This window comes from Lolium rigidum, chromosome 2 (assembly GCF_022539505.1).
Source record: "Lolium rigidum isolate FL_2022 chromosome 2, APGP_CSIRO_Lrig_0.1, whole genome shotgun sequence".
NCBI lineage: Eukaryota > Viridiplantae > Streptophyta > Magnoliopsida > Poales > Poaceae > Lolium > Lolium rigidum.
In genome coordinates, this window is record NC_061509.1 from 226,256,206 (window position 1) to 226,268,332 (window position 12,127).

Here is a 12,127-nt window from a genome sequence, read left to right on the forward strand (position 1 = left end):
CCATTCCATGCGTTCCTTCAGGGCCTGTCCCGGGGTGCTTTAAAATTCGGTTCTTGCAAGAACACGACGGTCTGCAGGCAACCAAACGGCCCATTCTAAGACCCAGCTCATGCAAAAAGGCGTCTGCAAGCACGCGCCCCTATACCTATTGAATTGCTGTCTGGTAGATTTGACATGAAGCGCATAACTGGATTATTATCTCGCGGATAGACTAACTTTGCCAGTAGTAGTTAATTAGATTCGTCTAACAAGAGAACCAACCTGAGGTTGGGTGGTTAGGAGGGTGGTTGTACCCCCAGCCCACCAGAGTTCAAACCCCAGGTTTGACATCTGTGTGTCTCATAAAGGCGGAATATTCATTCAGTGGGAGGCGACGTTCCCGTCGACAGCGAGGCGCTCGTGGTGACTTCGTCAATTTCAAGATCCAATCCGCCGGCTCAGTCTTCTGGAGGTGCTCATAGGGGTAGGGTGTGCGTGTGTGCGTTCATAGGGGTGAGTGTATGCGCGTGTATATGAGCGTCTGCGTTTGTACTGTGTTTCTCAAAAAAAAAAAAGGACAGGATCTTTTTTTTAGCGAAACACAGTGCAATCAAAGACGCTCATACATACGCGCACACACTCATTTTTCCCCTTGGTTTGATAGGCAGGGCAGCTCCTCTGGTCTTGTGCAGCACCCACTAACGTTGAGACACGCAATGGCGCGTAGCCAAGATTCGTTTCCTCCCTCCATGGACGGCGACATTAGCTTCTATAAAAGGATTATTACTACAGGTGCGACCAATGTGACGTTGCGATCAGCATCAGCCACGTACTTCCGAAAAAAAAAACATCAGCCACGTGTACGGCTAAGGCTGTAATCGCGTTCCAATCTGTAGTTCTGTACAGGCAGCAGGAGCAGGGCCGTGCTGCTCCAATTGTGCTAATCTTTGCCGCACTAGCTGATCGCTTCGGAGAAAAATCTAGTCTGGGGATGGAGATTGGCCTCAGGAGTCACGATCCCCTCCTCCAAAGCATCCGGCGTCGGCCGTTGCGGTCAGTGTCAGCCGTGTCGCGGATAGGATGGAAAACGAAATGAAATTCGTCGCTGACGGTGACTGGAAATGTAGGAGTGGGAGGCGTGCGTATCGGAGATTCGGACCGGCGAGGGACCAGCCAGGCGGTGTTTTCCTCCATGACATTCATGCGCGGCTGGGTACAGTGAGACGGAAATCGACCGGTTATTGTGATAAGCTATCGATTTATTACGTGATGTTTGCTTGAATGAGGTGCGACAGAGGGGAAGGGGCAGAGGAGATAAGAACTAGCTTGCTCGCTTGGTTTTGGGGCATTGCACAGCGTTCGCTGCCCTGCTGGTATCGCGCGCGCGACACGCTCTCATGCTCGCACTGGGGTGTCTCACTTTTATCGGCGACTTGCAGGGAGCACAGAAATCACGCTTTGGGAGTAGCTTGAAACGACGAGCAGTGAAAACATTTCGTACAACTGGTATCTGGTAGCGAGCAGTTTGCTGTGGTGGTTGGTGCGGCCTCGAAATTTCAGTATTCCGTAGTACAGTATGAAGCGAATCGGAGGAACATGAGCAGGTGGTGGGGCTTGTTTCGGAGTCGGATAGTAGGGTGGGCGAGGCAGTGGACCAGCAAATCCGCAAGCGACGGGCGCGTCGCCCACCTGGGGACGATGGAAGGATCCGTCTCCACCCAGCTCCTGCTGCTTCCGCCATGTTCCATGTCCCCCATCCCCACCGCGCGCACGTAGGGTCTCCTGCTCTCCGCATCTCGCATCGCCATCACGTCGCTGCGCTGGCCGCAACGAGCCCCATTCGCCCATCCCGCCGCCGGGATGGCTTGAGTTTCAGTGCACGGGTTCGATGGTTCGCCACAGCACGCGTGGTTCGTCTATCGGAAGCTCACTGTTCTATCTTCCCTAGATGAACTGTTCTCTTTAGAAAGAAGACGAGAGAACCACGGCCAAACAGGTGGTCGATTGTCTACTGCTGCGCAGCTTGTTTGATTGTTTCCGAACTGTTTTGTAGCAAGCACCATGCATGTGGCAATGTCCTCGAGCCCTGAACAATCTGGTTGCCCTTTGAGTGTTGGGCTACTGCTTCCTCTGGCCAGTCTCATCTCATGTCAGTCCTTTCACCACCAATCATCAACGTGTGTGCTCTAGTCACCGTGTTTTTAACCTATTTACCCCATGGAATTCACTCATGCTAGTCATACAACCCACATACGAAAAAAAATCTAAGGACTTCAATCTATTCTTGGAAAATAAGGTTTATTTGATACAAAGGGGTTCAATGCTATAAGAAATGTAGTTGCACTATTATGGTCACTTGTCAAACTGTTGTTCATTTCCTTGATTAAAATTAGTCCTTGCTTCAATCATAACCAAATCGTATTCCCAACACAAATATAACCATTTTTTCCATGGGATATTAATTGGTGAAATCGATTGTGGGGGACAATAAGCTTTAAAGTATCGAGGACCGTGTATCGATCGATGTACCGCATAAATATGATGTTAGAAAGAAGCTTTTTATGAGGCACAATCTCATCCATCCACCCAAGAAAAAAAATGCACATAGCCTTTTGACCTCTTCCCGCCATCGCTCTCACTTGCGGTTTTTCACTATTTCGTTCAAAGGTGAATCGTCATTGTCATGATTCCGCACCTTAGGATTTCCTTAAAAATAACAAGTCACCTTAACCTGGTAGTTCATAATTATGATCTAACACACAAACATGAGCTGATCTCTAAGTAGTAAAAGCATGTACGTGGTTCTATCCTTTTGTACTCCACAAGCTCGGTTGCACCTGTTGAATTGCTGTCATGTGGATTCGACATGAAGCGCATAACTGTATTAATCATGTCGCGGATAAACTACCGCGCGCCGTTGCCAGGAGTAGTTGATTAGTTTTGCCTAGTAATCAAGTTACAGGAGTATAGCCTTGATTGGACAGGGGAGCGCGCGGCTCTTGTCTTTGTGCAGCCCCCACTAACGTTGAGACAGGCAATGGAGTAGCCAAGATTCGTATTCTTTCCTCCCTCGTTGGACGGCGACGTTGGGGCTGGGCTGCTGGAGGCGAAAAGATTACGGGTGCGACTAAAAGCTGGAGAGGCCTGATTGGTCGACGCGACGGCTCGTGTGACGTTGAGATCGGCATCGGCGACGGCTAAGGTTGTAATTGCGTGCCAATCTGTGCCATACCACACAGCACGGTCTTGCTGCTCCAGTTTTGCTAATGTTCGCTTTGGGAGAGAAAGAAGTCTTCCCTGGGGATTGAGATTGGCCTCACGATCCCTCCCCCCTAAGCATCCGCCGCCGTCGCGGTCAGCTGTGTCGCGGAAAGAAAGGAAAACGAAACGAAACGAAATGAAATGAAATTCGTCGCTGACGGTGATTGGAAATGTAGGAGCGGAGGGTGTGCGTATCAGAGATTTAGACTGGGCAGGGAGCAGCTGCCGGGCTGTGCTTTTCTATGAAGATTCAAGCGTGGCTGAATACAGGGAGAGGCGGAAATGGATGGCTAGGTGATAAGCGATGGATTAATTGCCTGATGTTTGCGTCGAAGGGAAAGAAAGGGAGAGGGTAGAAGAGGGAACAAGATCCTCTAACGTGAGAAGGGAAGGCATAGAAGCTACATTTTTTTTTTTTTGAGATTTTCCTGGTCTTTAGTACAACTTTGTAGTATCTGAACTCACGCATAACACACTCCTCACACACACACAACCCCACACAGACGTCACCCGTGCGCAAGCTAGACCTAACCAAACCTATACTAAGACTTGAGCCTCCGCGAGCCAGTGGCGGCGCCAGGAAATGGCGCCTGGGTATTCCGCCCAAAAAAATTTTTTTGCTCTAAATGTAGTATATGAATCAAACACCGTAATACTATCAATATATGAATAAAACAACACTAGCATGAAAACAATAGCAATATTTTAATTTATAAGCCAATAACGACATGAATACATAGGTACCTTTTGATTCATAAAGTGATGATGTTCCATCTTACATTATAACTTTGCACTTGCCTTTTTGGAAGAGATTGATGATATCCTCATCCTTTACTTGCCTGAAGAAATCTCTCTCAACAAATGTAACCATACAATAGTTCAAATAGTTATCACCCATTTTGTTCCTTAGCTTATTCTTCAAATAGCTCATTGAAGAGAACATTCTTTCAACACTAGCAGTGGCTACTGGTAGAATCAATACCAACTTAAGAAGCTTGTAAACAATATGATATTGTTCATGCTTCTTTGTCTTGACAAGCATAATCGATAGCTCGGACAGATTTTTCAAGTTTTGAAATCTTTCATCTCTACGCAAATTAGCAACATACATGTTTAGTTGCCATGGAAGCCTTGCTAGTTCATCTCTTGTAAAATCAGAAGCATAAAACTTTGTAGCAAGCTTAACAAACTTCTCTTGATCATAAGCAGCAAATAGATGAAGTGGACTAAATGATGCCATGCACAAATAAGTAGCTATGTGTTTACCTCATCAAATCTGCCATTTAGCTCACCAAATTGCCTATCAAATGAGCAATTAAGCCTTGTTTTTGCTTGTTTTTGCAGCCTTTTCCCACATTCATTTTCCTTGTTTTTGCAGCCTTTTCCCACATTGTATGTATGCTACTACCAACAATACCACTCTTCTTCTTCTACAATAAAAAACAAGAAATAGAAAATTAAAATCTTGCATCTATGATTCTATGAAGCTAATAGGAGTGAATGATTTGTCTAGAAAGCAATTAAGCAAACAATGAAGTAAAGTAACAGCAAGAAATAAAATTGGGGGCAGTACGCCATTACCGCTGCTCGGCGCTGGGAAGCCTAGGATGAGGCGGCGCGGACGGGAGGAGGGGCTAGGACGCGGGTCGGCAGGGGGCGGGGCCGGGGCGCCGCCGCCGCCGCGGCGGGCGCGGGGCCGTCGCCCACTGCTCCGGGATGCATCGCCGGGCCGGATGGGGCGGCGCGGACGGGAGGAGGGGCTAGGGCGCGGGTCGGCGGGGGCGGGGCCGGGGCGCCGCCGCCGCGGCGGGCGCGGGGTCATCGCCTGCTGCTCCGGGATGCATCGCCGGCGGCGGTCGTGGGCAGGTCTGCGTGCTGCGTCGCGTGCGTCGCGTGCCTGCTGCAAGTCTCCGACTCTGCGTGCTGCGTCGCGTGCGTCTGCCTGTGACTCTGCTGCGAGTCTGCCTGTTGGGCTGGGCCAAATACGATCTAATTTTTTTTCCCATCAAAAACATGGGTATTCCATGGAAGACAGGGGAATACCCCCAGCGCCGCCCATGCCGCGAGCCTAGATCTTCTGGGAAACCCCTGCGGTGGTGGGCACACCACAATACCAGTGTCGAACCGCGGTCGAAATCGGCTCCGTAGCTTGAACTGGGGCATACTGATTTATGGGCTCAGCCTTCTGCATATATGCAGCCCATAGGGCCCTCCAGAAATTGCTACATGCAGGAGTCGAACTCATGAGCGGGCAGCCAGCCACTGCTGGGCATTGCCAACGCGCTACACGCGTTCCTCGAAGCTACATTTTTCTGGACAGAGATTTGGTGCACATGGATACCAGTAATCTTATTTTTCGAATAAATAAAAATCATACTTTTGAGTTTTAAAAAATTCTGAAAAAAATCCGCATATAGCCAATAACGTATCCCACAAACGTGTAAAATATTAATTTTAAATAATTTATATTTTGAGCTACACAAAATAACAAAAGTGCACATCTGAGTAGTCATTTTGAAATCTTCAAAAACATGTCAGCTTTTTTATTTTTTCCTAGCACAAAGTAAAGATAATTTTAGGTTGAGATTTTGCATGATTGTGAGCCAGAATTTTTTTTTCTGATTTTTTGATAACTTATAAACAATTATTTTTTAAATGGCGAGAGTACTGGAGCTCAGGAGCCAAACACACTTTTCGCATTTCTCTATATTTTTTTTGAAACGGAGGCAAAAGATTTGCATCTTTCTATTAGTTAAGGAGCGTACTTTGACAAATAAAATAAAAACAACGAACAAAGTACTAAGGGATTACTCTCCCGGTATTACATAGCTCAAAGGCTATTTTGATCTAAATTAATTTGCACACTGTAAATACGTGGTATACATTTACAGTAATTACTTATAATCAAAATTATGACTGGCAGTTTTCTGATTTATGAGAGTTATATAAACAGTAATTATGTACAGTAACTTACTACAGTACAGACTAAACAATATTTGTTACAGTACCCTGAGTTAACATCTTTACTTTACACTTGCTGTGTACTGTAGTTCTTTGACTTCTCTTCTTGATGTTGGAGGATCTGATTCCGGTAGAAGAGATGAGACGAGGCGGATGAAGTGGGAAGAGAACAAGAACTTGCTTGCAACCCTTGTGGGCTGGGCTGGCATGTCCAGGTTTTGATGTCTGCATCATCCCAGTGGTGAGGTTTTGGCGCATTGCAAGCAATGGATGTCCGTGTAGCGTCTCGGCGGGATCAGCGTTGGATTATGTGTTGAAAATACAACACATAATTCTAGGGTTCTATAATATTCTATACTGACATCAGCACATGTGATGCTTGCATATCGATTTCTCCGAGGAACTCGGGATCCTTGGATCAAATGTATCATACACGACTGGGACCATGACATACGGTAAAAAAGTTGTTTTTGTTCTTAGTCCTATAAAATAATATATTGTATTTTGTATTATCTCATCTATTATTGGGAGTATAGGTACACCGACAAGGGTTCGACTACAAGTCGGTGCATATTGTGGCAGTGAACACAACCATGCCACTGGATCAAAACATGGGCTAACTCCAGCTCGGTCTTGGTGAGCTGGACAAACATCAGCGGCGTGCGATACATCAACATCTATGGGTCTTCGTATACGTCAATCATTGGCTTTAGATAAAAATTCTAACCTTCATTTATTTGACAATCGGAATGGCGTGATTTTTGCCCCTCTCCCTATTGGGTTATCATGCTTTGGTTAAGAATTATGGCTAAAGCTCCAGCCGATAGTGCCAATACCGATGGCATTCACATGCAGATGTCTAGAAATGTTCAAGTCTAAAGCTCTGACATCAGCACAGGTGATGCTTACACATCAATTTGTCCGAGCAGCTCGGATCCTTAGATGAAATATATCATGTGCGACTCGGGTTATTATGCATTGGTTGGTTGGGAGGGGCTACTGCCCCCCTCTCCCTATGAGCTCGAGCCAAGGAGTACACACACTATATAATGACGCCACCAAACACTTTGTCTTTCTTGATTTGTACAAACGTTTCTACTGTAACCAAATTGCGGGGAGTCTGATGGCACCTATGGCTCGATCAAGGTGATTGTCAAAGCGAAGTTTTTCTACACCTGAAACATTACATTCTAGGTATCGAAATTTTCTTCTGTTTTCACCTTGGGTGTCTATTGACAACTTTCACCTGAAAATTAGCCCGACCACCCTTAAGGCCTTAACACCATGCAATTCGTTAGTACACATTCATATTCTCTGTGTAATTATACCCAAGACTACTAAGGGCGTACCCATGTAAAAGCAGCCTGGGTCACAGGCACCGGGTACAAATCAATGGAATTTTTTCCTTGGTATTTTTTTCATGAAAAAAATAACTCTAGGAAGAAAATTAAAACTGGATCTGTTGTTGGGCCGGCCGATCATCACGTCCATGCGGATGTCGTTGCGATACGGGAAGCAAAACAAGTACAAACAAGATCTGCCTACCCAGAGCTACACCCTCAACTAGCCAGCCCAATGGCCTAACTAACATTTGATGGCCTGTTTAAAGCTACCCTTATTTGTCTAGAAAGAAAAACTCAGTGTCATTCTTCAAACATGGCTGTAGCCGAAGCTCCACATGGACCATACCTAGTTTATTTATGGCATGGAAGCCACGCAACGCACACCGAAAACTAACCAGTGCAAAGGAAAACCGATCGTACCTTGCACTCTGCCTCTGCCCAGTCTTCTATCATCCTGTCGACGCGGTCATTTTCATGACGATGAACACCGTTCACGACGTTGCTAGTTATAATCTGTTAATCTAATTAATCAAACGGACTTTCTCTAGAAACCCAACTCAAAAGCAATGCAACGCTGCAGTTCGGCAATTGAGCATTGTTCCAAGCTAGCTAGGAGCCTGAACTGGTTCCACTCGGCGATCGACTTGCAGCTTCGATCGATCATTTGTCCAGTTTTCTGTAGCCTTTGCTCAGAGGTCTTGTTCTTGCGGTGAAGGTTGGACTGCGCGGCGCGCATGCATGGCGCGAGTGCCGGTCGCCGTGCTCTTCCTCATCACCGGCGTTATGCTCATGCTCGTGCTGCATATCCTCGTGATCGCCTGGGCGATCAGGCGTGGCCACGCGCTGCGGCGCAGCACGTCGTCGTCACGGGACGAGGAGGAGCACGCGGAAGCAGGTATGACGGCCGATGAGCTCGGCGAGCTGCCATGCCAGGATTTCAAGGCCGTCGCGGCAGCGACGCCCGGCCGCGAGTGCGCGGTCTGCCTGGAGACGTTCCTGGCCGGCGACCGGTGCCGTGTGCTGCCGGGATGCGGGCACGCGTTCCACGCGCCATGCGTGGATTCGTGGCTTCGCAAGAGCCGCCAGTGCCCTGTCTGCCGCGCCGAGGTGGCAGGCTGCGGGAAGCCTGCCGGCGCGGTGGTTGATGAACCCGCCAGCTCGGAGAGCGTTGCTGAAATACTGGGAGGAGCAGATCGCTAGTGAATTGCTCGACTTGCTTCATGTACATACAAACATACAGGTTGCTTCTTATATGGAACTAATTCATATATTCATTCAATTAGTGCTTCTGAGTTCTGATTGATATTTTGGTGATGTATACACTAGTCATATAGGTTCATTAATAAATGCTTTCATTTCACGAAGATACTGGTGTAAACTTCTTGTGCCAGATTGTTAGGCTGTAAATATTCGTACATATCCAAATGGCTGTTGTAACCATTTGTACTGTTCGCCATCATCTATAGTCGGATGTATTTCCTTAATTCCCGACCCCTCCCCAAACCCTCCTCTCCCGACCCCTCCCCAACCCTAACCGCCGCCGCCGCCGCCGGTAGCACCGCCGGGGCAAAGACCCACGGGGCGTGGCGGCGGCGGGGACCTTTCCTCGCCGGCGTGGGGGACGGCAGACGGGCTCTCCCTTCCTCGACGCTCGCGGCGGCGGCCGGCGCGGATGGTGATGGGGCAGCGGCGGCTCTTCCGCGTCACGAGGGCGCCCGGGGCACCAGCCTTGGGTTCGATGGAGGAGGTGGCTCTCTTCTGCGCCGGAGAGGGTCGGCCTGCGGTTGGTGGTGGTGGATCTTTTGATCTATCACCGCGATCCGGCGGCGAGATGGAGGAGCATGGAAGCCGGCGATAGTGTCGCCGGTGGAGGGCTGGATTGGTCAGCCTGGGATGGTCGCCGACGTGGGGGTCCGACCTATATAAATGCGGCGGTCCTAGGGCCTCTCTTGCGTGAAGAGGAGGACCTACCGGAGGCCTGGACTCGTGATCTGGCCGGAGGGTTGAGTTCCGGAAGGCTCCGCCGGCGAATGTAACAGTGTTTTGCATGGAGTTTGCTGGATCAGAGGTATTCGGTCGTGCGCACCCATGCTTTTATTCCGACCGATTGGTTCTCGAGGGAGCGGCGTGAAGCTCTTTTTCTGTGTTGACATCAAGTGACTGTGGATCCATGATGAAAGTCGGAAGAAGAGAATTGCATGAAGGCCAGAGGGGAGGACTAGCTAAGGGAGGTTCAAGTCTCCGCGCTGTTGAGAGACTTGCTTGGTGTTCCGGGCTTCACAACAGCGGTATGAAAGTGGGGGCGACAACACAGGTGAAGCGCAGAGTCCTACCTTTCAGGGTGAAAACCCAAGGTCTGGCCTTAACTGGTTGTGCCTGGCAATGGCTTTGGTGGAGGCATTGTTTTGAGAGCGGGGACTATCTTCAGGGTGAAAACCTAAGAACTTTGATCGGGCGACGACGATGTTTGAGCATTGTTCCCTTCTTGGAGGCGTCGTTTTTGGAGAGTCTGTAATTCAGGTGTTGTCTTGGCGGTGGATGTATTGCTGTTGTTAGGCCCGAAATACTGTAGCGGGACTTTTATTTTTTAGTTTTTTTTCCTTTTTTTGGCTGTGTGCATCCGTAGTGCCATTAGGGTGGTACGTTGTCGCAGAGGCGGGTGTAATTGGTATCTTCTTGATATTAATATATTCCCTTTATTGAAAAACATGTTCATAGCATGCCACACAAGGATGGGTTGTCAACCAAGTTTTATATAGCCAGCTATAGCCCGACTATAACCCCACTATAGCTTTTTGGTAGCCCTCCGGTTAAACATATGTTATCTATAGGGCTAATGAGAAAACGCTAATAGCCCGCTATAGCCCTATTTAGCTCCTACTTAGCCTCTAATTTAGCCGCTAAAATATCTCTTTCCCAAAATTTTCTTCTCTTCTACTTTTAGTTCATGGTTTTTGAACTCCCAATTCAATCTAATTAAATAAAATTTCTGAGTTGAATAGCCGAATATTTTTGTTGAATAAGTCATATCTGGAATCATGTTTGAGTCATAGTTTTTTTTTCTTGTTCCTGTTCTTGTACTTGGCTTCCTTTTTTCTGTTGGGTTTCATATCTAGCTTTCTAATTTGCTTGGGAAAAAAACTTTGATGTTGTTGTTGTAATTGAAAAAGAAGGGTAAATGAATTAGCCGGCAATAACCCAGCTATACCTATTTTTAGCTTCTAAAATATCGCTGCTAATTAAAATAGCCTGTTATTTTAAAGTATGGTTGTCAATTAATATCATAATCCTCTTTTCTTAGCCAAGCTTCCAAGGTATATTTCATAGTAGTATCAGAGCAAGTCTACGATCTGTTTCAACCATGACCATTACCAGTAGACCGCCAAACTTCTGTCGACGCCACCTCTTTTTTCCGAGTCAACCTTGGTCACGTCAATGATGTCCATCCCTTCAGGCATTACTAGTCTCACACAATTTGTTAGTGGCAAACTAACCAGGAATAGCATATCACGGCCTACTGTAATATCTTTATGAACTAGTCTATTATATTATATATTAAAAGCAAAATAAGGATATTTTTCGAGGCACCAGGTTAATCCACATATACTTAAAAAATATAAACCGATGATATTAATAATGGCGTCTAAGATTTAAAGATAAAAAGTTTTACGCATAACAATTTACGTGTACAAAAATAAACTAATGTCACGTCTATCACGCCTTATAACTACATGATTTTCCTTTGAAACATAGACTCGGCAAGAGATTTTCTTTGAAACGTAGACTCGGAAAGAGATTAGCTAGACATGTAGGGAATCTTACAGGAGTTAGCTATCCGGGTCTTTTTGAAACCAAATGAGCTGATACCTGACACGTTCTAGACAAAATCTACAAAACGAAAACGACACGGTCTATGGTAAACTCCGTATCTCCATAGGATTCTAGGTGCAGCCTTTTATTCTTTTTATGGTAGCCAATCTACAGTATTTGTACTACATACAAGTTCAAACCTGCTAAACTAGACATGCATGTGCATCATAGAGAGATGCAAGAAAACACATTTCCTTGACATGTAAAGCATCGCCTACAAAATATTGCACTGTACAAAGTTTAGCAATCAGGCTAATGCGCGCGAACTTGATTAATATACAATTAAATCTTTTTCCTGGACGCATTTCCAAATTTCTTCTTAACCCTGTATTTCCGGTTACTAGCGAGAGAATTTGTACAAGAAGAAAATTACTGGTATTTATATAATTTCCTCAAATTTGATATTCTTTGGTAAATTTTGGATGAGTTTGCAAATTTGTCTGAAAAATCTCAGATGATATTACTAAATGGTAATTTTGAAAACCAGTACGGTGACCATCGGTATATTTGCCCACCCGGGATAAAAAAAAAACGAGAATACACATTAATAGGTCAATGTAAAGAAAAATTTCAAGGTCAGAAGTTAAACCAGATTTGAAATATCGGTCGGTGTTTTGGGTTACTAGCGAGAAAATTTGACCACAAAAGTTCCCCATATCTATATAATGTACTAAAATTTAATTTTCTTTCATCAATTTTGGTTGAGTTTGTAA

The 12,127-nt window shown here is 46.2% G+C and overlaps 1 protein-coding gene across 1 annotated transcript; it reads left to right on the top strand.

Annotated features, from left to right (window-relative positions):
• Window positions 1–8,282: 8,282 nt before the first annotated feature.
• Window positions 8,283–8,744, top strand: LOC124690618 (RING-H2 finger protein ATL56-like). Its single transcript, XM_047223979.1, has one exon. It carries the CDS (start codon window positions 8,283–8,285, stop codon window positions 8,742–8,744), a length of 462 nt encoding a protein of 153 aa, XP_047079935.1.
• The last annotated feature ends 3,383 nt before the right edge of the window (window positions 8,745–12,127 follow it).